This window comes from Cydia strobilella, chromosome Z (assembly GCF_947568885.1).
Source record: "Cydia strobilella chromosome Z, ilCydStro3.1, whole genome shotgun sequence".
Taxonomy (NCBI): Eukaryota; Metazoa; Arthropoda; class Insecta; order Lepidoptera; family Tortricidae; genus Cydia; species Cydia strobilella.
This window is the reverse complement of record NC_086068.1, coordinates 8,328,490-8,355,206: the sequence shown is the minus strand read 5'-3', so window position 1 is coordinate 8,355,206 and position 26,717 is coordinate 8,328,490. Positions and strand designations below refer to the sequence as shown.

The 26,717-nt window shown below is 36.9% G+C and overlaps 1 protein-coding gene across 2 annotated transcripts in view; it reads left to right on the top strand.

Annotated features, from left to right (window-relative positions):
• LOC134754285 (UNC93-like protein) overlaps positions 1–20,927 on the top strand; it is a 123,489-nt gene extending 102,562 nt beyond the window's left edge. For both annotated transcript variants that reach the window (XM_063690511.1, XM_063690510.1), the window contains 6 exons: positions 1,766–2,453; positions 3,110–3,332; positions 6,881–7,046; positions 9,253–9,520; positions 19,444–19,640; positions 20,800–20,927. In XM_063690511.1, coding sequence (XP_063546581.1) covers positions 1,787–2,453; positions 3,110–3,332; positions 6,881–7,046; positions 9,253–9,520; positions 19,444–19,640; positions 20,800–20,922 — 1,644 coding nt within the window. In that variant the 5' untranslated portion in view covers positions 1,766–1,786 and the 3' untranslated portion in view covers positions 20,923–20,927. The remainder of the gene's footprint in view (positions 1–1,765; positions 2,454–3,109; positions 3,333–6,880; positions 7,047–9,252; positions 9,521–19,443; positions 19,641–20,799) is intronic.
• The last annotated feature ends 5,790 nt before the right edge of the window (positions 20,928–26,717 follow it).

The window sequence follows — 26,717 nt, the reverse complement described above, 5'->3', positions numbered from 1 at the left end:
CATGGGCGTACATTGAATCCTGAGCGTAGTGACGCCCAAGGTGGAAATAATTTTGCTACCATGTGACTCATACTGCTTTTTATATCACCATCATTCATCAAGAAAAGTGCCACTTTGATGCCTCCTAGCAGGGAAGAAAAAGCCCTTTTCCAAATAGGTGATGTTAAAAACATTTTAACACAATTTGATGTATAGTGACAATAACCAAAGCTACCTTTGATTGGCTCTTTTTGATTTTTGAATATTATTTCTATAAGTGTGTATATTCATAAAATATTATGTCTAACAGTCGACGTCAATCGATAGTTTCTAACTAGACCAATCGATAGTTTCTAGCCAGGCCAATCGATAGTTTCTTGCCAATCGATTGATCGATCGACGTCGCCTGTTCCATTCTACTTGATTCTACCATCGATCGATTTTCGACGACCTTTAAGATCGGTTTCAGATGATGCTTACAGTCGTTCTGACCAGAGTATCGGTTTCTGTTTGTAAACTCTAACCAGTGATGTGTATATTTAAGTGTAGACATCGAACACCTGTCTAACTTGTTACCTTATTTTTATTTTATTTTCTGCATCGAAAAAATAACCGGCAGCTTTAAATAGAAAACAAAATGAAGTATTTCCGTATGTATAAATTGTACATATTACAGATGTCAATCACAATGAAAAAAGTAACGATGATCAACTCTTGTTGTAAACCTTAAAGTGTAGATGTCGCTAGTGATGTTGTCAGTTGCTATGGCTAAACTCGCGTTGAATGACGGATGGTTACTTGGTCTGCTAGCGGAATTGGTAACGCGTTCGATCGGCAATCCAAAGATATGGGTTCAAATCCCACGTTGACCAGTTTGATCATCGTTATTTTTTTCATTGTGAATATTGTGATTGACATCTGTATATACAATTTATAGATTGTAATGTGGTACGTCCCACAATAAAAAAGGGAAAAAATAATAACTAATAACATTTATTTCTGTATGCTTAAAATTAAAACATACATGTCAGTGCAGCCAAATCCGTCCATGGGCTGATTCCGTATACAGCGTATAAAAACTATGCGGTTACTGACTTGATTCCAGCTGTCAAAAGACTGCTCTGTAGCTGAGCGCGGATGTATAAAAATAAAACAATTTATTCTCGGCAGAAGGATTTTGCAGCACTGACATTACCGATGCGCGCGCTGCTAAAGTTGACTACCTATGTTTGTTCTCGCAATATTATTTTATTTCAACGCGAATTTCAATTGGAACTTGTAAAACAATTGCTCAAATTTGCAATTAGAAATATTCAATAAATAATTCAATAATAAATACTTGGTCATTTGTGCACACCGCACCGCCGCTCAACCAAAAATATATTAGGCATTGACGTAATAAAAAAAACTAGGTATATTATACTCTTATTTTTAGACCGCCTGTAACATTAAATTAAGTATTCTAGAACCTTGAAATACCTATGCATGTAATCTAGGAACTAGTATATTTATACCGAGTGATAGACTTAACTATAACTAGTCTCGAAAACGACAATTTACAAAGTGAAATCAAGTTATGTAAAACATATAAATAATTTTATGAATTATTGTAGTCATCACACTGCTGAAATAAACAATACATCTGCCAATCTCAAGTTAAATTATAATTCAATGTCGATTAGTTAAGTTTATTCCAGCACTGTTTTGCTCATGGCATCTCTTAAGATTGCAAACATTAATAAGTGATAAGGAACACAAAAATAAAGATGTATCGTTTTGTTTGCAGGGCTGCAAGCGATAACCCGGTATGACGGCCACACATGGAGGGGGGCGTGAAGATGACCGCCCCGACAAGGACTCGGTGTACACGCTCAAGACCGGCTTCAAGAACGACGGCTACCAGCACGACAAGGATAACGACGACATCGTCAAGCCCCCGCCTCTACCCATAGAAGATGAAAACTACCCATCGGGAAAAGTTAAACTATCAAGAAACGAAAAATGGAGAATATTGAAGAACGTGGCGGCGGTTAGCGCCGCCTTCATGGTGCAGTTCACCGCTTTCCAAGGGACGGCTAATCTACAGTCTTCCATCAACGCCAAGGACGGGCTGGGCACGGTATCGCTAAGTTCCATTTACGCGGCGCTCGTCGTATCCTGTATATTTGTTCCCACCTTTCTAATCAAGAGGCTAACTGTGAAATGGACTCTGTGTTTGTCCATGATGTGCTACGCGCCGTACATAGCGGCGCAGTTCTACCCGGCTTTCTACACGCTGGTGCCGGCCGGGGTAGTGGTGGGGATGGGAGCGGCACCCATGTGGACGTCGAAGGCCACGTATCTGACACAGGCCGGTAGCGTCTACGCGAAGCTGACGGACCAAGCTGTCGATGGCATCATCGTGCGGTTCTTCGGCTTCTTCTTCCTCGCTTGGCAGACGGCCGAGCTTTGGGGAAATTTGATCTCAAGTTTAGGTAAGTTTCATTGTTATTCACTAACTTGTGTTTGGGTAGACCATCTGTAATACTAGTTACACTACATAATTATGGTCTTACGATCTTTTCGATAATAAAGTGGTATATAGGGTAGCATATTGAACGATTAAAACATACTGCTTCTGTTTCATCTTAAGACATGGGAATGCTTCTCGGAAATCAATTGCAAGTTATTTGCAATGGGTTTTTGCAGGTTAAGGTTTATGTTTGTCACATCACTTTACCTGCAGCAGAGTCTATAGTGCACTATACACTAATTGCCACAAGTAAAGAACGCTTTACCTCTAACCTGACCTTTTGAACGAACACCCAGTTGAAAATATTAACCTAGAACTAAAGAACACTTATGTGAAATAATGCATAAAACGTCAACTAAGTACTGACCATGACTTAAGTAGTGTAGAACACTTGCAAATCCTTTTTACCAAACATAATAATCAGGTCTTATTTGACTCGAGAAAGTTTACAAAAATTTACGACACTATCCTAAGCTAGCCACATATTATGTCTCTCATATTGCTTCCCTTGTAATAAGTGGCCATGTCACAGTCGACCTGAGATTTTTTAAAGACAACAGAATCATTTTTCACGAGTAAAATAGAGCCGCGGACATTACAACAATTCCTGCATTGCAGTGTTCTCATCGGGCGTGCACAGCTCCAACGGCACCACCGAAAACAACACCAAAACCCTGCTGACTTGCGGAGCCAACTTCTGCATGATCGGCGGCGGCCAGCACGAGAACCAGAACCTGCACCGGCCGCCTGACAGCGAGATCTACGAGATCAGCGCCATCTACCTGGCGTGCGTTGTGGTCGCCGTGCTCATGGTCGCACTTCTGGTGGACCCACTGTCCAGGTACTATATAATACAACCCTTATTATTTATGAAGAGACTGAAGTTGTTCCTAAAAACTCGGAGAAGTTCTCACTGCACAGCCCTCATAGAAAATGCTCGTATGTAATCCTTATCAAAGACTAACAAAACTCCGCCTAGAACAAGTTAATTTTTATTATTTTTATTTAAGAAGGATTATGATATGAATAGATTAATTAAACTTTAAATACGAAACGCGAATAAATTTGTTCTTAGAACTTGATTTAGGTTAGGTATACAAAAAAAGGGTAAATATAAATATGAACATGTTCTGTGATCATTTTAATTTATTTCGTCTTAGTCGTCGTGCATGAAACGTGTTAAGGCTAAGCACGTCACGTATATTAAATTTATTTAATGTATTTAAATTGTTAGTAATATGTTACTCACCTCAGATAGATATATTATGTGATATGCATGTCGTATCATAGTCCAATGTGTACATACCTAATTCACAAGGACACGCCACAATTTTATGAAATGTCTGAATTTAAAAAACTTATCTTAGAGCCATCTATGGGGGCGTTGCTAAGTGAGATCACTTATAGTAGGAAACATCTATAGATACTTAAATAGTTTTCCCATGACGAAAATAAATAAAAAATGAAAATAGGGGAGCCGTTTGCATCTGTTATCCCCATATATGCTGACTTGTCTTGATTACGGCCCCGACAAACCCTTTTCAGAAGACTGCAAATATGTGCATTTTCTTTTATCTGTCACATAAACCATCTCACTCCAAGTCCAAGCTTCTTATGAGCTCCACTGTTTCCGTTTTGGCAAGTGTACCTAAAAAGAAAAATTAGAATGAAAAGAGGAATAAGGTAATATGTAGGAAAGAATAAGAAAAGGCCGTAATTATCACATATTTATGTGTAACCCACTAGCCACGAAATATCTACCCTGAACTCATTAGGTGGATCATAATTAATGGAAAATAATAATTAATAAACTTATGCAGTTAGTAAAACGCCTTAAACTCCGTCTAACGCAGGCTGTTAAGCTGTTTTTCTGTGGGGTAGGTCGGGGACACTTGAAACACAATATGATTGTCAATAAGTTAATTTTTTTGAAAATTACAATACCTATGCATGTGATGCAATACTAGAGCTATGCGGTCAATCATTCTTAAATCCTGGACCTATTGGGCTATTGCGCTCGAGCGCGTGAGCAACGCAGTAGCCTTGAGGAGCCGTTCAAAAATTTCGCAGTATAAATTGAAGGACCTGTGCTCGCATACTTTATGGTTTATTTATTTTTTACGTGTATTTTGACTACTTGAATTCTTTTGGTGTATTGGATGGAAATTATGGTATATTTTAACTGCCATTAAACAGCGACGGAGTGTTGTTTGTAAAGAATATTTGTCCTTGAAGTAAAACTTGTGACGTGGGGACGGTTGAAACAACGTACTTGGGGACGATTGAAACGTTTCAAACATCCCCGCGTTTTTCACAAGTCTTACAAATATGTAGTTGATTATTGATATTTAGACTTCTTTTTCTTTTCAAAATAATACATGCTCTGTAAATAAAAAAATTTTAGCAAAAAAAATAAACCGCCGACAAAACTGAAAAGCAAAAATAATAAACATTATTTATTTAACCTTAATAACTGAGTTCTTAAACTTATGTAAGTATACGCTAATAATTTTGAGTCGACGCCAATCAATCAAGTTCTTCATTTTCCGACGTAGGGGCGTGTAGCGCCTCTCCGCTGCCGCGCATCACTCTTTACATAATTTATCAACTTGCTTGCATAAAATTTTCAGTTTTTTCGGCGGTTTAAGTTTTTTGCTAAAAAGTTTTTGTTTTATAATTTTTCGTAGCTATAATATATAACCCGTATTAAATCGGTTATATAGCAAAATTACAAAATCAATCAACCTGTTTTTTATATGTCCAAAGTACAATACTGCTAGTGCACGAAAATACTAACGAACTTTTTTCCTTCGTTTAGTTGACTTACGAAATTTCTAATATTTTGTCCTACGTTCATCTGACCTTAGTTTAAAGAGTCTAACGTACGAAACCATGGTCCCACCGCACTGTTTCTTTTCAAAAAACATTTCCTTCACAACTTAACTAGACGGAGCCCCGGCATCGCGGGGCTCCTATTTCTGAGCGGTTTGCCCTTCGGGCATCTAAAGCTACCTAACGAACCTAACCTACCTACAGTACCTACCTACTCGTACCTACACTTTTTTCCCCAAAGTGTAATGTTTTCACGGACTTCACACTACATCAATAGGTAGGTAGGTTAGGTTCGTTAGGTAGCTTCAGATGCCCGAAGGGCAAACCGCCCAGAAATAGGAGCCCCGGTCGACTCAGGGTAACAAGGAAATGCACCCGGAAATATTTAGCTGTCATTAGGATTTTTATACTTAGCTATTTTGAGCACTAGACATATTGACTTTCAAAATGTTGTCATTACGCATTTTGAACAAAGGAATATTGATTTTTAAAAATGAGATCGTTCGTTTAAGTGTATTAGGAATTTAGGAATTTCGTACTTAGGATATTTAATTTTAGAAATTATGCTACATAACTATTAAATCACCCCTATTTTCCCACCCTTAGGGTAGGATTTTCTTTTCTCAATTTCTATGGTACCAACATCCAATAAAAAAAGAATTATCAAAATCAGACAGTAAACAGTTATGCGTACATACTACATATACATATATATATATATACATATATATATATATTAATAATACAGGCACATGCCCTTCTAACTGTAATAAATAAAATTGTTACAGGCGGGTAAACATAAAGTGTTTCAAACGTCCCCGTCCCACCCTATGTGCCATTTCTTAGTTTGATTGATACTCGCCGGGCGGAGGCCGGCACGCTTTTTGTGGCTCGTGAATTCCTGAGAACGTCATGTCATTGCCTTGATGTATTTGTATGAATACAGTTTTTCAGCAAAACCGGCCAAGTGTGAGTCGCCCACTGAGGGTTCCGTACTTTTTAGAATTTGTTGTTATAGCGGCAACATAAATACATCATCTGTGAAATTTCAACTGTTTAGCTATCACGGTTCATAGCCTGCTGACAGGCAGACGGACAGGCGGACATACGGACAGCGGAGTCTTAGTAATAGGGTCCCGTTTTTACCCTTTGGGCACGGAACCCTAAAAATGATGTACTTACATCTAAATGCGTTTATGATATAAACTCGAGTATTTGGTAAAAAATATGATTTGGTAGGCGGTAGGCTTAAACTCAACCTGTTTTATACAATATTTCTGGTTTCAGTTATTAATGGTTTTTCCTCATAAAACTTGACTTTTTGAATGGCGATTACTTTGAATGTTGAAAGATAATTATTTATAAACAATAACGTTAATATGTACAAACGTTCTCTTAACATAACGCTCTTAGGAATTATAATTAAAAGCCCTTTGATTGTTCAAGCTATGCTTAGAATTAACTTTGGATTGCATGCACTTTCAATAATTGTATATTTATATGCTCTTTCTAACGGCATATTGTTCTTGTTTTTTCTAAAGTGCCTTCGTTCTCTAGATACGGTGAAAAGCAGAGGAAGGCTGACCCGGCCAAGGAGCTGTCGGGCATCCAGCTGCTGTCGGCCACGGCCTACCAGCTCAAGAAGCCTAACCAGCAGCTGCTCATCCCTATCACTTTGTGGATCGGCATGGAGCAGGCGTTTATCGGAGCAGACTATACTCAGGTACGGACCCCAAATAAGAAATAAAAACCCTAGGGGGCGGAGCGAGCGGTGCGATGGCATATCACGGGAAGGGCGCTGATATCGATCGAATTTAGCCTGGTGCTTTTAAGGGTTAGTTAAGTTTAGCTTAGGATACCTCTGAATAATTAATAAAAAGGAACGCAGAGAAAGGCCGACCCGACCAAGCAGTTTAGTGCCCAGTGGCGGATGGCTAACAGCCCACCATTATAGTTGCTAATAAATACACGTCCTAAAAATATTACCACTTATATTACAACATTTCATACTAACTCGTGAATTGCTAGCTTATAAAAAGAATATTAACCTTTTTACTGGGCAGTTACCAATTGTGTTTAAGGGTCAGGGCAAACTAATGGCACAAGAAATATATAGCAAATTTTGAAGCATTTAAACAAAATAATAAGACTATATTATTCCTTGATCGTTAAAAGTATATATACCTGTTAAAATCTGCTCTTTGATTGATATTCACCGCTTTATTTATAAAGATATGAATCAAAGTTAACTTACCGTAAAGTCCCTTTATGCAAACTTCAAATGCGAGTCCCTTATCTGACAATAATTCTTTCTTACATAAATTACTCACAACTTTCTCAACTTTAATAAGTACTTAATAACAGCAGTTTATTAGTTACCTTATAGTTCGCGCGTATCAAAACCCTAAATCAAATTTAACAAGACACGTATCGAGTATCCTTATATACGAGTATCCTTCAGGCAAAAACCTAATTATATTATCCGCTTTTTTACTAAGCGTAAACGGTCAATATTCAGTCCGGACCTCGTCACGTTTTGAACGACCATCAAGCGAGTGGAGATGTTTCGATTGATTGCCAGTACGTGATTTGATTTCGCGCATAATGCCCATATGGCTAAAAGCGTTGACTACATAGTGGTCTCATATGGAGTTAATACGCTATTCTTTTGCGATATCAGCGGACATTGACATGAAAGAAACGGTGCATATGTTCTGTTCAATTTGCACAAAGCCTAAGACGATGAATCTGTCTGCAATAGGTTCTAGGTAGGTACACTGAAAGTTACGCGCCTCAGCGATAATTTTACTCAAATAATATGCAATACCTACTTGAATCTAATTACTGGCCGCGCGTTACTTTCGCTTACGTACTGATAACAACACCATAAGTGACTAACGCATTTTTGTAACTCACGATGTCTCTTCCTACAAAAAAAAACCTTACGACTATATGTTAAAGCTGAAATTTCAATAGACAAAGATGCTACATGTTACCGAGTCAGTTGAAACAGTAACGATTTGTTAAGGAATACGTGCTCCCAATATTTATCGTTGATTTTTATTGCGAGTTAAGACATTTCATTTTCTATAACTACTTTAAAATCTTTGCTTAGCCGAACATGAAGTTAATAAGAAATAAATTATATCGCTCTACGAAACCGTTGACAGTTATAACATTACTAATACGTTTAGTCTGTGCGGAAAGAGAAGAGTCGTAAAGCCTGACCAGAAAGAGGGCGCTGTTATTCTTATGTATAGAGTGACAGTTCAGTATAGTATGTTTTTTTTAAATGTATTGGAATTGGATCCCATACATTTCACGCCTCTTCTCTTTCCGCACAGACTCTATCTACATTTTTTGCATTGTTTGCTAAGAAACGTTAATATAAGATAACAAAACTCTTTATTGCAGACCTCAATAAAAGAAAACAGTACAAATCACAATCTTGAAAGTAAAAATAAAAACACAATGAGACTTATCATAGACATAGATATACAAGTAGTTATAGACGCGCCACCGAGCGACCGGGGGTAAGAGAAAGAATATTCATATAAAATTTGGGCAGCATAGGATTTTTTGGCTTTCACTCTTATAAATTTCGGTATTTCGCCAGCACCTCCTACCTATGATGCCACCCGGTCGGTGATAAGGACAAAGCATGGCACTATTTTCTCTTTCCTCTTATAGGAATCGCAATAAGACTATTTTTCTCTATCCGCCGTGTCAAGCCCTTAGGTCCTATCGTTGTAGAGAATACATGGAAACCTGCCTGTAATTATCGATTACTTGAAATTGAAACATTAACAGACAAGAAATTAAAACAAAGAACAGGGGTTTAATAAAAAGCCTGCCGGGGCAACGCCATGAAGATGAAGCTTGTTTAGGTACAAGAAATAGTTACATATGATGTTTGTATTTGTTCACAGGCCTATGTGTCCTGCGCACTCGGCATCCGTTCCATCGGGTACGTGATGATCTGCTTCGGGGTCGTCAACGCCCTCTGTTCCCTCGTCTTCGGTTCGGCCATGAAGTACATCGGCAGATTCCCGATCCTCGTGATGGGCGCCGCGCTGCACCTGGGGCTGATCGTGTGGCTGCTCATCTGGCGGCCCAACCCCGAGACGCCCAGCACCTTCTTCGTGATCTCGGGCCTGTGGGGCGTGGGCGACGCCGTGTGGCAGACGCAGGTTAACGGTGAGTTCAACGACCTAGCCAATTCAGTGCGTTGCAATTCAAGAGGCGTTCGCGAGTCGCGTGCCGAGATAAATAACATTTAGAAACTTCGGTATTTTACATATAGTCTTTTAACTTATTTTGGACTTACCTTCTGGGCTCATTGCAATTAGTTTAGTATAAACTAATTAACATAAAATTATCAATTAAATAAACTTAATAAGTAATCAAAATCAACTAATAAATAAATAATGATTACTAGGATCGTCGTGAGTTGCCACCTGGGTTGCCCTTAGCGCCATGAACGTTTATAAGTGTTACCGCGTACACTATATAAGTAACCTTGCTTTCGTGTAAAGTTCTAAGTAGTAACTTTGTGTGGTATCACATGCAAGATCTTGATTCTCAATAAACTGAAACTTGTTCTGTTTTGCTACATAAATGGCCAAATAAAAACAGCACTATGTAGTTCGAATGTCATTCCCGACTCAAGATGATACTTACTTTACTACATTATTTAAGACTCATAAAAATATGTATATGTTTGCGATATTTAGCCACAGTAAATATTGCACTTCATTTGAATCCATTAAATTTATGTACACGATTCAAACTTGAAATGTGGGTAGACGTTATAAATATTGGAGGGCCGCTCGCTGTTTCTAAACCCGTTTTAAATACAGCGGAACCTCCATAACTCGAACCTCCTAAAGCTAAAAGTAATAAAATTAAATCGCCCTTCCCTCCTCGCCACTAGATTTAAATCACTCGTAATATTAGACCACGGTATGCCTAAGGACACGTCCACGGTTTATTAATACATTTTTTCATTTTTTTTAATTAAAAAATAAGTTTTTTTTTATCTAGCACCTCGTAGGTATTTAAAGTAACGTTATGTTCATATTACAACGTTCGTAACCTGAGCTGAACCTACGTAACTCGAAAAAAGAGAACACAGCTACGACAATTATAAAAAAAATTGGGACAATCTTAAACAAATCAACCTAGCCCCAAACTAAGCAAAGCTTGTACTATGGGTACTAGGCGGCGATATACATACTTATATACATAAATACATAATAACGTCCATAACTCAGGAACAAATATTCGTGATAAACACACAAATAAATGCCCTTACCGGGATTCGAACCCGGGACCTCCTGCTTTGTAGGCAGGGTCACTTCGGAGGCCGTAAAATTATGATTAATTATGATTTGTTATACTCCAAAACACGTAATCTTTTTAATGAAAAAAACGAAAACTCTTCTTGTCAATCATGAACCTAATTAAAGAGCCTCTACAAGTTCACACCAATTTTAGCGTTATGCTTGAGATTCGTGTTGTTGAGGTTTCACTGTATAACGTTGAGTGCGAGTCCCTGCAGGCTCTCACGCGTGCCTAGGCATGGGTAAGTATCACCCGTACTTTTCGCTTCTATTTCCATCCTAGAACCTGTTCTCTAACTAAACTCGGACCTCGGACTTAGGCCACAGAATAGCCGATTCTATAAGTAGCAGATACGTCACTTAGGCCAGGAAATGAATGCCCAAAAAAAGTTATAGAGGGAAATGCTTGGAACACAATTTTTGACTTCGTAGCTTTGTTTGGACTAGTTATGAAGTGAACATATCAAAAGTCCAAAGGCCGTAACCGGGTTACGGTAACCCTGGTGCTGGGGGGATGAGCGGGGTTTGAAGGTTCCATTTTTCGGTTTTTCGATTATATTTTGGAAATTATGCGTCTGAGCGACTTGGCCATTTATACAAAATGAAAAGAGATTAAATTTGTTACAAGTTTTATTTAGTAAAGTTTTTCGATATCTTGTATAGTTTTTGAGATATCCGCTCTTCAAGGTTTATTTAGGGCTTTCATTTTTATCTTGATTATCTACATCAGTGAAGCTGCTAGGCCGGGTTTGGTATCGTTTTCGTATAAATCGGGGGTGCTGAATTCATTTATGGTATCAACATTGACACCATTCGTAAGTAAAAACAAAATTTAAAAAAAAGTTTGTTTTTTAAACTCCTCTTTACGCTTAAACCGCTGAACCGATTTCGTTGAAATTTGGTATAGAGATTGTTTGAGTCCCGGGACAGTACATAGGATAGTTTTTATAACCTAAATCATCTTTTAAGGGTGTGAAAAGTGGGGTGGATTTGTATGGGGAATCAGTAACCGCTGAACCTATTTAAATAATATTTGGGATGGTCTACATGTTTGATTTAGTTGAAAATGATACCAAACATTACTTCAAACCTAAACTTAAAGATTACCTCAGGAATTCAACTTCGGCGAAGAAGTTGAATTCCCCTCACACCAAATTTCACACCTTCAAAGTATGATTTTTGAAATAAAATCTATATTATATCCTGTCTCGGGACTTAAAAATTTACGAAAAATCAACTAAATCGGTTCAGCGGTTTAAGCGTGACGTGGAGTTAAAAAAAAAGTTATTTGTTTAAAGTTTATATGTTTTTACTTCGGAAAGGTGTCAATGTTGATACCATAAATGAATTCAGCACCAATTTATACGAAAACGTTACCAAAACCGGCCTAGCAGCTACACTGATGTAGATAATCAGGATAAAAATGAGCCCTAAATGAACCTTCAAGAGCGGATATCTCAAAAACTATACATGATATCAAAAAACTTGACCTAATAAAACATGCAACTAATTAAATCACTTTTCATTTTGTATAAGTGGCCATGTCGCTCAGATGCATAGTTTCCGAGATATAATCGAAAAACCGAATAATTGAACCTTCAAACCCCCTTCTCCCCCCCCAGCACCAGGGTTACGGTCGGGGACTTTTGATATGTTCATCTCCTAACTAGTCCAAACAAAGCTACGAAGTCAAAAATTGTGTTCCTAGCATTTCCCTCTATACCTTCTTATTGCTTGGCCTAACTGATAAAAAAAAACATTAATTCGGCAGTAAAAATATTTCGGAAACGTTTGTCTCGAGAGCAGCGCATCTACTCCGATCCTGAGAATACTGGATGGCTAAGATGACTCGGAAAAAAATTAATATGATTTAATTTAATAATATGATTTATTGTAGTACCGTAAAATGTGGTGAGTAGGAGCAAAACTGACATTTAAATCTCGATAACATTTTATTTTTACATATCCAAACTGAATGGTGTATATATTAAGTGTTCCGGACGTTTGTATTTTAGTTTTTATTTTATTTTGGGTAGTTCCATTTCATAACTTTGACGATAAACAGCAAAAACCACCTCACCCCGTAGTCCCTCGTAATTGGGGTGAGATGGGTTTTCATACAAAGGTGATTTTGGAAGTTTTGTTATTAAGATTGTTGGATCGTTTTTTTTAAATTATGAGTATTACTATAGTTCCATTTTAAATTGGAATACATTTTTTTTTGTAGCACTAGCCCTCAAAACCCATCTCACCCCCCTTTCATACCTTCTCTCCCCATTCATAACCCAACTCTCCCCGCGAACCCTACTCACCCTATTTAACGGTATGTAAGCTTTGGTTTAGAACTGTAAACTTACATATTTTGAAATAAATAAAATAAAAATAAAGAAATAAAAACGATTTTTCTGAAAAATTGCTAATTAGATCGATTTGTTATCTTCGTAATTCCATGGATTACAAATTAAATCTAAATCCTTAGAGCTGTTGTCAAGAACTGCTTTACAAATATACATATTTACAAGCGTATATTGTATTTATTTATTATGGTATATAATACAATAATAGTAGTTTATGTAACTGCTACATATGAAAGGCATTAAAACACGAGTATGGATTTATGAAACGAATGAAATTAGTTTCATAAAAGGATCACACGAGTATTTTAATGCCTAATTATGTGCAGTTACATACCTACACTGATTTATCTACATCAATATCATAAGTTGAAACAAAACAAAGTAATTTTACACTTACAAACTAATTAAACGTCAAAATGGCGGTAATGCAAACCTTTTCGCGCATGTCACGCATTCTTTGTTTTTTTATTCGGAGAAAAACTAGTCGGGGGCCGACTACCATATCGTAAAATTATTTGCAACTGTCACTTAATTTCAAATAAAACGTCATCTCGACTGATATCAGAATAGAGGCCAAATCAAATGTCTTTGTTTATCAAAGATGTTCTTTTCTTAATACTTTATACAAAATATTTGATCTTTTAATGTGCGCCGGCTTTCAAGAGACACCAGTTTATTCAGGTTAAGCGGTTGAGTTGACACAAGGTTTTTATATTTTAAATGTTTGATGAGCTTCTTTTGAATTCTTTCAATACTATGAATATAACATTTATAGCTAGGGTTCCATACTGTTGATCCATATTCCAAGATTGGTCTGACTAGCGAGTTAAAGAGTGTCAGCAAGGTGATAGCTTCTTTGAATTCTTTACAAGTTCTCAAGATGAACCCAAGTAACCTAAAGGCTCTATTTATTACGTTGTCGGTGTGGCCGCTGAATTGCTATCCAAATGAATACCTAAATCTTTAATGGTAGAAACTCTACATAATGACACGTTGTTTATAAGGTAGTCGTAGTTAATAAATTGTTTTTTTCTACTGAACGTTATTATGTTACACTTATTTATATTTAAGTGCAAATTATTTAATTGACAATATATATGCAGTCGGGTTAAGTCTTCCTGTAAAGCTTGACAATCACTTATGCTCTTAACAAGTTTCAGTATCTTTTTATCGTCGGCGTATAAAAGGCAGGTTGAAGATTTTAGATGGGAAGTAACGTCATTTATAAAAACATTAAAGAACAGGGGCCCCAAATGAGATTCTTGAGGGACGCCGGAGCTGACAGGGACAAAACTAGAACAGAAACCCTTAACAGCTTCTAACAATATAATGCAAGATATAATCACCCACCGTGTCCCTTGAATACAACTTTTCATATTTTCCAGTCCATACGTTTTGGGACATTTAAGCGGCGGTTAGCGGCCGCTATGAAACTCAAAAGTTGTCACGTTTATAGGGTTCCGTACCTAAAGGGTAAAAACGGGACCCTATTATTAAGACTCCTCTGTCCGTCTCTGTTGCCGCTATAACAACAAATACTAAAAAGTACGGAACCCTCGGTGGGAGAGTCCCACTCACACTTGTCCGGATTTTTAATTTTGTAGTCTGCCTATTTCGCACTCATGAAATGTTTATATCATATAGTTACATAGGTACGTGATGCCTTCCCTTTTGCACACTTCAATAATCTTTAAGCGTTAGGATCATTCTACTTATAAATCTGTGAGCATACTTTGGAACGCTAAATGAAATGCAAGTGACAGCCCTATTGTACACGTTATTACTTGCAGATCTGTATCTACGAACTGATGGCGTAGATATTGTACGCGCAACAGGAAGATGCCTCAAGGATGTGCTGACCACATTACAAAATAACACTTAATTGTCTCATGACACTACTTTGTCAGGTCTATTTCTATACAGGAAACTGTGTTATTTAATATCACATATGCCGGTAGTAATTTGTTATTCATATAAGTCATTTTGATTTTAAATGTTTATGTAAAAAGACAAATTAAACAGTTTACTTCAAAGTCGTACAAAAATTAGATTTAAAGAAAAACAATATCTGTACCCTATATCACTGCTCCAATTGAGACAAATGTAATGACACCTTATAGATTGTAATCTGGCAAACGGTAGGCCGTGCCGTGCCACAAAATTAGACATACATACATCGATGACTAGTTACGCTCGAAAAACACAATCCTCATAAACATGAAGTCACACAAACAGCAGATAAAAATAGAGCCGTATCACGCTAAATGTGGCGATTGGATGGCAACTGACGCTGCATCACTGCTGCGACGTTACTGCCGTGACGCGGGTCCTGTATCTGCCAATTTGCTTGATAAAATGAGAAACGTCACTCATTTTATCAAGGAAATAGACAGATGCAGCGACAGCAGCATAATAATGCAGCTGCATCTGACATTCATATCCTATAGAAGTGCTACGTCAAGTATGGCACTTCTATAGGATATGAATGCATTGTCACTGCCAAGTCAATGCAAACTGAGCTAGGTTGGAGTCCAGCGGTGTCAGTCACTTTCGCACTTACATACTTGTTAGAACGTGACAGGCATGGTGACAGGTGATAAAAATGCGACCGTGCTACGGCCGCTGCAGGTAGGCTTGTTATTAACAGGAGCACCATCATAAGTGTTTGATTGGTTATATTTGACAGTTACACGTGGAATGGTACACATTTATAAAATTGTATAGCTTGTACGTGTTTCCACGCTAGATAGAGCATCAAGTTCCCGTGCCAACCGTAAAGACGCAATCAATTTACAATCTATAATTTCTATACTAGGTATACTGCAATGAATGGTAAAAATGCGTGGCGAAATCATTGATATGTATCTTACGATGCACTTATTATTGCGCGGCCTTCCGGTCCTCGGTGGCACTACAGGTACATTATCTTTTAGTTACACTTATGATACTTAGAAATACGAGAGATATTACGAATGTTTAGGTCCCATGCAAACGTTTCGATAAACATTATTCACTGCGTTCGAGCGCCAATAGTCCGAGGCAGAAATGTTGCCTTTCACCCGAGTTAAACACTCTACTTTTTATTCCGAACACGAGGAAAGTAAAATGCATGTGTTTTTTTAAAAACATGACTAAGTATACATTTTTATAATAGTTTATTATCCTTGAGGGTACTTTCAATTAACAATCTAGGCAAAAATATCGTTATTTATGGAATGGGAAGTTGAAAATCAAATGAAAATTGTATAACAAATCCATTGAAACCCAAATTTCAATTGCTTATCGTAAAAAAATAAAAATAACGTACTTCGATGTAAAATGCTCCAGAGCAGAAACGTATCATTTTCTGCACACCTTTTAGAACAACAATGACCCTCTTCCAGAGCATGAGAAATGAAAATGATTTTGATGAGTTAATCGTTAACATCAATTGAAAATTAGATAATCAATGTTCATCCATTCATTTTTGATTTTTCGCTTGCATCTGTCATCCGATACTAACTTTATTTCTACGATCGTCTGAATCCCATGATGTCAGATCAACAATTGGTAACTTTAGAAACAAACACAGTAGGTACATTTAGGTAAAATGTATCTGTACCTACAACGATTACATACATTGTATAAAATTTGACCTAATACCAATAGGTAATAATTTTGACATAAACATGAAAATGCCTAGAATTCTTTAGCACTGACACGGGCAAGCCATACTTGTATGCAGTTAGCACTTAAACACATTAAACCGTGGCATCATTACATATTTATGTTTTTAAACACTGTGTTTTTCACCACTTATCAAATGAGCGCTCTGGTTGTGTAAATCACGGGTGTCACGTCTGAACGAACGTGATGTCGCACGTGTGTAGCCGCCCTAAGCACAGTTAAAACATTTTATCTACTTCCATATCATAACCTCTATCTAATTTATTCAGAAACGATACACTAACGAGGCCGTTAATATAGGCATATTAACAAACCTGTATCTTGGAGTGCATCGTAATTTTACGTTATCGTTATCGATAACCGATATCTTAATACATTCTTTAATTGACTCTCCTTATTTGTTAAGTAGACTTAGCTTTAAAACTCCCCGCTTGAACACACGGCGTAGCGATAAATTATTTTGTATTCCCTTTACTAAAAAGAAATACAAATCAAACTCCTTTCTGATAAGAGCTTGCAGATTTAATAATGATATTTTCTCAAAAATTGATATATTTAATGACTCCTTGTCTAAATTTAAACGTCAAGTATTTCTGGCTTTAAATAAACAATCGAATTAAATACACTGTAACTTTACACTTAATTGCAAATGTAATGTATAAAAATAGTTTTATCTTCATTAATTTAGCCCCTGTCCTAATTCGACCCTCGTTGTTAATCTAAGTTTAGTTATCCCGTATTTTGTTTTTCTTTAATGAGCTATTAAGTGGTGGCAACTGTCCTGGTTTATGAATTATGTATAAGACACTAGTTATAAGAAACATGTACCGTTTGTGCCCAAATAAACATTAAAACATTATTAAAACATTAGAAAAGCAAATAACCTACGCATTCACATATTATTTCTGAATTCAATACTTCCTGTGAAAGTTGATATCATTCCGATTTCAGTCACACTTTTGATATTTGATAGGCAATTTTGTACGTTGTAGATCTGTGAGTATATGCTACCGCCCATTTTATTTTGGTTAACTTTCAGCATCATAACTTTAAGTGTCTACCACCTTTCTTATTTTATTGGCACGTTCAACCTTATTTCAAAGCAAATGCAAAAAGTGGTTGCCAACTACAGGTATTTTTTGTGTGACATTATTAATCACAAATATCATGGACATTCTCTTTATCAAGCTGTCACATAGACAACGGCTACCATCATAACCTGTATGTTCATAGTTCAGACGTTACCGACCCCCGACCCGATGCCGGGTGCCTGACGGGTCGCCCTATCCATTTTTTGCGCTTAAGCCAGTTCGGCATAGCTAAATACAAATACGGTGACACTCTAAGAAGAGCAAATAATTAAGTTTAATTATAATATACAACTACTAAACTGCATTTTATTCTGCGGTATTCATGCACAAGCAAAGCATTTTTAAACTAGTTATCTAGAAAATTATACATGCATCTTTTTCAATCTTAACTTTCATAACGACCAAATTCAATTGTTAATAAGCAGAATAAAGATAATTACCCTGTTATAAAATAAAGTATCGTATGGATCAATAATGAGTAGGGTCTATAAAGATATCAATTCAATCAATTGATTCGCATTCATACTGCACTCATAGAGAGCAATAAAGGAGTTCAACTATGTACGACGCTGTACATTTCATTGTGTAGATAACCGTTAGTTTAAAAAAAACAGTAATTGTAAAATACATTCATGGCTTTCATGCCTGAAGGATTTTTACTGCTAAGGGTTCTCATGGAACTTGGCTTGTAACCGGTGCATTCTCTTCCTTTCCGCCTACATTGTTATTTAAATTCTAGTCAGCCTACAATTTTACAAAACTATAGTCGCCCACTTTAGAGATATTACCGAACCACACGTGCACACCTCTCTGTCGATTTTTGTTTTTGCTAACTTAGAAATATCGCTACTTAAAATATGAACTAGGTACGTACCTACCAGGACCTATAATTACTTTAATTTACGTTAAGTCAGTACAACGGTACATACCTACTTTATATATAGGTACACGAAGTAATTTCACGAGAAATAATTAAGAATAATTGAGTGCAGTGCGTCAAAGCCGTGAAAGGATTCATTGGGCTGAGTAATGAATGTGTTTCTTATTGATGACGTGCATTTGAGACGGCAGGGGTGCGCGTGCTCCACAGTTACTCGCAACAGTTATTTTCTGTTTCATATGTGTTGGGACTTGTCATCTTAACAGGATACTAAGCATTTGAAAATTCATTCATAAAATTTTTAAAACTTAATAATATTATCCCAAAAAAATCCGTAAGATAATATGTATAAATTCAAGACAAAATACGGGTTATTATAAATCTATGTTTTCTGAATTTATTTCCCTTGGCTTATCCGTTTTACGTTTTACATTTTGGTTACTATCAAGGTAAAACTATCAAGACCGTTTTTAATTTTTTATGGTAATATTTATGTTATTAGGACATGCTTCTCTGTAAGAATCGAAAGCACTTAGCTAGTAATACTAGTAAAACAACCGAGACTTCGTCTAATGAAATGAGGTAAATGCCTTTTCCTTGTATTTTGAGATACAAACTTTCACAAAGAGGCGTTCGACCTTGGTTGACGGCTTGACACCAATTTACTCTTATTTTTTTGTCTCACCTACCGGTACAAGTTGCCTGGGCAATTGTCGTAAGTACTCGAAACCCTACCCTATGAAATGTTGATGATGAGTCTTACCTAGTATCTCCGCCTTTCCAGGACTGTACGGTGTGCTCTTCCGGCGCAACAAGGAGGCCGCCTTCTCCAACTACCGGCTGTGGGAGAGCGCCGGATTCGTAGTGGCGTACGCTTACTCCACGCACCTCTGCGCGCGCATGAAGCTTTACGTCATGATGGTGGTGCTTCTTATCGGCTTCTGCGGGTACAGCGTTGTCGAGATCCTGCACAAGAGAAAGGTAAAATATCTAAACAAGCCTTTGATCTTTTAGGAGCTGTATCTATTGAATAGATACAATAGAATAGAATAGAATTATTCTATTCTCATTTCGGAGAAAACTCATATTTGTAATGCGTTTTGTCACGCGCGCGCATTTGAAATGCGCTCCGTAAAGATATGCGTGTACAATACGAGTATAATCGTGGACGAGCAGTAGATAAAAATACGCATAAAGGTCAATGTACGAAAGTTTACGCCCTCAGTGATAATGCTTTATTAAATTATTAGTATTATTACCAAGAATTACTATTACTCCTATCTTTCAGCCACTATGCGTTCGTTAAGCTAGATTGATTACCTGTGCACCACTTTCAAATCATTTATATTCTTAAGTAGGCTTAATATTATGTATACTAGAGATACCACGAATATTCGGTAACTATTCGGTATTCGGCCTATTCGGCCACTTTGCCAACTATTCGGTATTATGCCCGAATACCAAATATCTGTAGCACCTACCTAAAAAGAAAAATGACTCAATAAAAATAACCCAAAACTAGGTATACTTATTTATAGTGCGACATAAAATAGTAGAAATTAAATAAAATGGAACTAATAAATTTCCATACTAAATTATTGCCATGTTGAAGCATTTTACGTCAAAAATGTGACAGTTACGTAGGAAGTGGCACCCTCATTTATTTTCTACAATTTCTTGTCGGACCCTTGCAAAGACCCTTTTTTGAGCATTTCTTGATTACGAAATATTTTATTTTTATCTTGGGTCTGATATGATTGACTAACTACATTCAATAATACTGTCCAACAAAAAAAATATCGTAGCAAACGTTGTACTTTGTTGGCGAACAGTTTTCATAATAATAGTGACTCAACATGTTCGCATGTCATGCCGAATATTCGATATTCGGCCAAAACCACTATTCGAGGCATCTCTTATGTATACTACTGCCAAATGCTCACAACAAAGTTCTTAAGGTACGATAATAACAGGTTAATTGTCGATTCGTACCTGTAATCTAGTGTGTCACAGTCAAGCATTTAAATGGAACATAGACCTTCGTGGCGTGATTTACGTTGATATTTTATTATTAGCTCTATTATAAACAAAGTAATGACAGTGCAATGTTTAAGTAAATTACCAGCATGTACATTTGCAGGCCCGCCGCCTGAAGGCGATCGCCGAGGACCCGGCCGTGGCCGCCGAGGCCGCCAAGCAGCCTCCCGAGGAGGACGACGAGAAGGATGAGATCGACGATGAGATCGTAATCACGCACCTGTGAGCGCCAGCGCCCCAAAACACCCACCTTTGCCCTGGGGAATTTATGTGTCCACACATCAAATACGAAAAGCAAAAACGGACGACTTGTTTTTTAAATCATCACCGGTAGAACGTGAACATGAAACCGACCAACACCTGTAACAGTTTTTTCATTGGGCAAATTTACTTCCCGGGACAAAAATGGATAGTTTCGCGGTACCAATCGACACGGACCAAAAGGACTCCACACAAATCTTTACAAGTATTAGGTTTAACCATAGGAAGGTACAATTACAATTGACTATTTGAGACAAGGATACTCATCGCGCGTCCGCATTTTGTATAATTGTGTCATTTGACAACTATTTTTCGACACCTACTTCCTATTTGTTCAATAGAACAGTGAAATTCATTAGGTACTAAAATTAGTTTTATAGGGCTCCCGGAAGGTAGCCCTAGTTATAAAACTGCGAGTGCCATGCCCGGCAAGACGCTTGCCCGTCAATATTTTGTCATTTCGTTAAGCAAGTAAGTGTCGAAATGGGATGTGATTTTTCAATACTTTAAACGAAAATTGGGAATTTTATTTACCCAGTCCTATTATTTGGTCCGTCACTTAAGGGCGAGCTGTATTTAAACTCGAATTTATTTAGAATTATTTATATTTCCAATAGATGAATGTTGATGAGTATTAAAAAGTACAAATTTTCTCCAAATCGGATTCGACCGAATCGGAAAAATAACTAGTGCCAGCGCAAGCATTTAAAACTACCACAGGGGTCATCTCTACTTATTGTGGCAATTTTTCACACGACTTCTATTAGACCAGTGAGCCTTTCCGGATAACTGGTTTTTTAAGATGTTATTAAAATTACTCAGAAGTTATTATAGAATGACTAGAACCATTTATTTATTAGAAAAATATAAATATTTTGTTATCGACTATGCAGTGCAGATTATAATTGAGAGCAGCTGTTCAGTGGTTCGACACAATGAATTACTGATTGCGAGCAAGCATAACCAACTGTGTTGACAGTTCGTGCGTAATTGCGCGCTTTATTCTTCTGTTCCAATGACTGTGGTGTTTAATGGACTCTTTTGCGTGTTTTGTGAGTAATTAAACAATAACAAGTGGGTGCGAGCTCGAAACACTTCCACCTGCAGGAAGCGACGGGCCTCGCTCTCGTCTATTGTTGAGTTGGTATTATTTGTATTTTACTTATATCATGCTCAGAAAAATGAAGTGGCGTCACTCGTATTATTTTAAATATGAATTGACTCGACTTTATATTATATTATTTTATTGAAATCATTGATAATGTTATTTCTAAATACGAATGAAGCAATACGATATAGACTGCTCAACTCGTTTAAATAATGATTTTATATTACATTATTGTTTTAACAATGACTGTAATATCTAATTCCAGCTAAAGACTTAGAAGCGAACGCATTGATTCCAATATTATACAATCCATAGCTACATTCATATAATATTAAGTTATATAGGTAAGATTGTTGATATTATTTTTAATTATTTTTGATAATATCGTGAGACAGGTTTTCGTGTACAGAAATATGTCAATCGTAAACGACTCGGGCGGCGGTGTAAGAGCGGCCCAAGTCCTATTGTAGGTACTTAGATCAAATAAATTAATTGTGTAATCCTTACAAGCTTATAAATATTTAGGTAGGTAGATACTTAAGTTTGTTCGTATGTTTTGTGAGCAACTCACAGCGCTGTAGAACCTGTATGTTTTTTGACCGAAGCAAAGAGCCTATGGAGTGGAACCGTAGGTTGCAATTTGTTCCAATGGCCAATAAAGAAATCATATCAAAACAAGAATGGTCACATTTTCAAATGATAATGAAAATTGAATTGTTATTAAATACTATAAATGAATTAACTAAACAATGCAATGAGTAGGTATTACTTGTTTGGGCATGTGATAGATGCTGAAATGTATTGTGACTACTTACAATTTAAACGTCAATTGGCGAAGTTGATCGGAGTTTGTAAGATTCATATAAAATCTCTTCTTGGCCTACACAGCTTTATATAATTTAATTTATAATAAAATTATATAGTACGACGAGGTGTGTACCGATTGCTAGGGTAACAAAACCACGTGATAATTACAGTAAAATGTATAAATATAAGCATATTATTATTTTTATGTAAATTTAAATTAGTGATAGTCCTAATATAAATGAAATTGCTCTATTTTTGAGATAACCATTATTATTTGTTTGAATAAATATTATGTTGTATTATTAACGATGTGAATGATTTTGTGATGAAAATAAACATAGAAATTGTTTGGTCTTTGCGTGTTTCTATTACCTTTTAATTCTCACGTTAACGAGGACCGTTACTTACGCTAAGCTTACTTTTTCTGAAACTTAGGTATTACCGTTACGACATAAGTTGGGCAGTGGGTACACATCAGTGCATGACAAAGCGTCCAGAGAACGATTCCCGCCGGCTTACCTAGTTTTGTCCCAGTTAAGTTCCAACTCATATTGAAAAGGAGTCAACTCGGGCTTCGCTACGATTTTTTTTATGCGCCGCCACTGGTAGGCATACAAATAAAATTAATAATTATTAATGGACACAACTGTTTTTTTCTGCTGAACCAGCTATGGAGAGTATGTCCTTGCAGCGTGCTAGCTTAAAGTCACTGTTGCTATTTTGTTATACACTAATAAATTTTATGTTAAATATCTGGGGGTGTTAAATCGTCTAACGACTTTATATTACCGACGCTAAATCAATTTAACTAAGTTTCGAGAATATTCATTTACCACCAGGTACATCATTAAAAGCCTAACTAAAGTTTTGCTAGCGCAACGCCTCGTCGTCGACGCGCGTTTGTTTATAATATGGAGAATAAAAGATGACTCACGTTAGACCGGGCCGTGACCGGACCGTGACCGGGCCGGAGCTTCCGGCGCTTACTTTTCTATGACATGACAGGTGATCACGTGATGCTTTCCATTGAAAACGAACGCCGAAAGCTCCGGCCCGGTCACGGCCCGGTCTAACGTGAGTCATCCTTAATGGGATACAAAAGTCGTGACATACACTGTTTTACAGCGCAATAAAAACACCATTATTAAAGCACATAGAAAATATTTTTTAAGAGAAATTGTGATTGAAACAAGGAATTTTTACGATACCTGTATGAACATGTTAATTCTGCGGATGAGTTGACAGTGAATTAACCAACGTATGACTTAAGGGCTTGTATTGTATTGTAGTTCGGGCGATTTTCCGCAACTCGACGACTGGCGCCTATTTTGCGTGACATGGGGGTGGGCTAGTCCTGCCAGCCCAGCTCCTCGAGGAAACCTATGAAACCTTTGATGTTGAGTAGGACCTCGGGGCTTAAGGGCTTATTACACTTTGCTAAATTTAGTGACTAACAAGAGAAAACGCCGCTATACGTGAGACGCGATAAGAGATACATCCTATCGTTTCTCACGTATAGCGGCGTCCCTCTTGTTAGCCACTAAATTAGGATAGTGTAATAAGCTCTTAACTGTTTTGCCGGTATAATATGTAGGTAATCAAATTTCCTTCTAGGTTTTATCTCATTTTATACACCAGTCTATTTTTCTCCCGTTTGACTAACAACTTAGTTCTAAGAACAGAAAATAACTCAAAAGTTTTTTACATTTCACATAAATATACCGTCTGAATATTTTCTAGGTGTACCTAATATTAGACAGTACCTATAATTCTGTTTTTTTATTCCGTAGACTAAAATGACATTTCATGTGGTACTAAGAAATGTCATGTCTTACACATGAAACGTCATTTTAGTCTACGGAATAAAAAAAAATAGACCTTAGGTACCTATAGGGAGCGTGCATGAACTGTAGTGCATGAGCAGAAACCACCAATTCACTGGCGCGGATTCTATTTCCAGATTTAAACCCCTAAATGGCAGACCCTACTATGCGAAATAGAGCTAGCGTGAAGTGTAGGGGGTAGCACGAGCTTAGAAGCGTGAAATGTTTTGCTTTCGATTCAGGTCACGAGATGGTAGACCCTCCAACACACACGATCTCTATAACAAACCCTTGTCAGTTAATTCATTGCAATCTTTATGTAAAAACATTTGCCGCGCTAAAACCACAGGGCGTTAATTTGTGAGTATCAAGTATCAATTTCTGTCAAGCTGGCAAGTGGCAAACATCATACTTACCGGAACAGCGTAGAATTGCCCTCTTTTATTTGGTAAAATTGATATTTAGTATTGTTGGCAGTTGAAGTACCGAACTAATCAAATTATGTAGTACCTACATGTTTAGGTGCTTAGGTTCTTACACTACCTAGTTCCTACACGATTAAACTTACGGTCTCACGACATAAATTCGGGAACATTGGTAGGTTCCACTACCACTGTTGTTGCGGAAGAGTGTTCCAGTGTCCCTGCGGCCTCGCCTTATAGCTCTGAGGCGCCTGGGTGGTATGCGTAACGCATTTCCCCTCTATGAAAAAAAATAGGTTCCACTACCAGCAATTTTTCAGGGAATATCTCGCTATATAAGGTAATAAGCAAGTAATTGTTTTCTGTTCGGTTTATTTTTACTTATTCGTATTTGATAGTTAGTATTTCTTTACTATTAGGGGATCTATTCAGCGTGGGAATGTAGCCAGCCTTATGGGCACCCTTCAGCAGGGGACAGATCTGGGGGGACTTAAGATAGGTGAGTAAGTTTTATTTGTTTATTTTATTAGTTTGAATTTATTTAGTGCATACTTAATTTTAATAATAGTTTATAAGCTTTGTTAGTGTTTATATATCTTATTCGATATTTAAATTCTTCTATATTAGATAACACTTAGAAGTTTAATAAAATCGAAAATTATCAGTTTTATGAAGTTTTTTAAAGAAATCTTAGAGAAAAGTGTACGAGAACATACAAATTTTATGAAGTATTTAGTTTTCGTCCACGGAGGACGGAAAAACGAAATATATAATCGATTTTTAATTCAATAATGCAGTGGTCGAAAATTAGCTCATATATCTTATGACTATCCTATATATATAGTATAGTTTAGCACCACACACGACAACGATACCAAAATATATATTTTTTCCGTCATTAACCTCGTCGCTGTCTGTATAGCACCACCATATAGCACTTATGTACAGTCGCCATCAGATATATCGGAGCGGCCGAGGCGTTCACAAATATCTGAACACGCCTCTATTGTTAGGTCGTTAGAGTGCGTATTCAGATATTATGAACACCTTGGCCGCTCCGATATATCTAATGGCGACTGTACATTGTGAGAGAGACGAAATAAACCAAAATAATTATTATAGCTTCGTGTGTGGACTCTGTCAAATAGTATGTAAAATATATCGTAAGATGCCTTGCTATAAGCAAAGATAGATATAACTCCGTAATAGATGGATACAGTCTAAGGAAAAAACCTGCCTCGAAAATCAAGAAAATTTGATTCTCGTTCAGAGGGCGCTACTAGCTTTGGCCTACTGTCGTATAGATGGCGGTGACGGTTTCGTTTGTTATTTAACAATTTTAACGCATATCAGTGAAAGAACATGGGTCAAAATCATAAAAATAATTAATGCAAATAAAAAAAATCATTTATCCATATTTAAATACATTTTATCGTATTATAAGTCTTCATTTTTAGTTTTAGTGTGTGTCGACAGATGGCAGTGAATTTACTGGGGTTACAAAATTTACTATGACAGTACCGCTCTAGTATAAGTTACTCTATGCTATAAGATATATTTTGGTATATTATCGCTCCGTCTGTGACGGGCTTAAGTATCA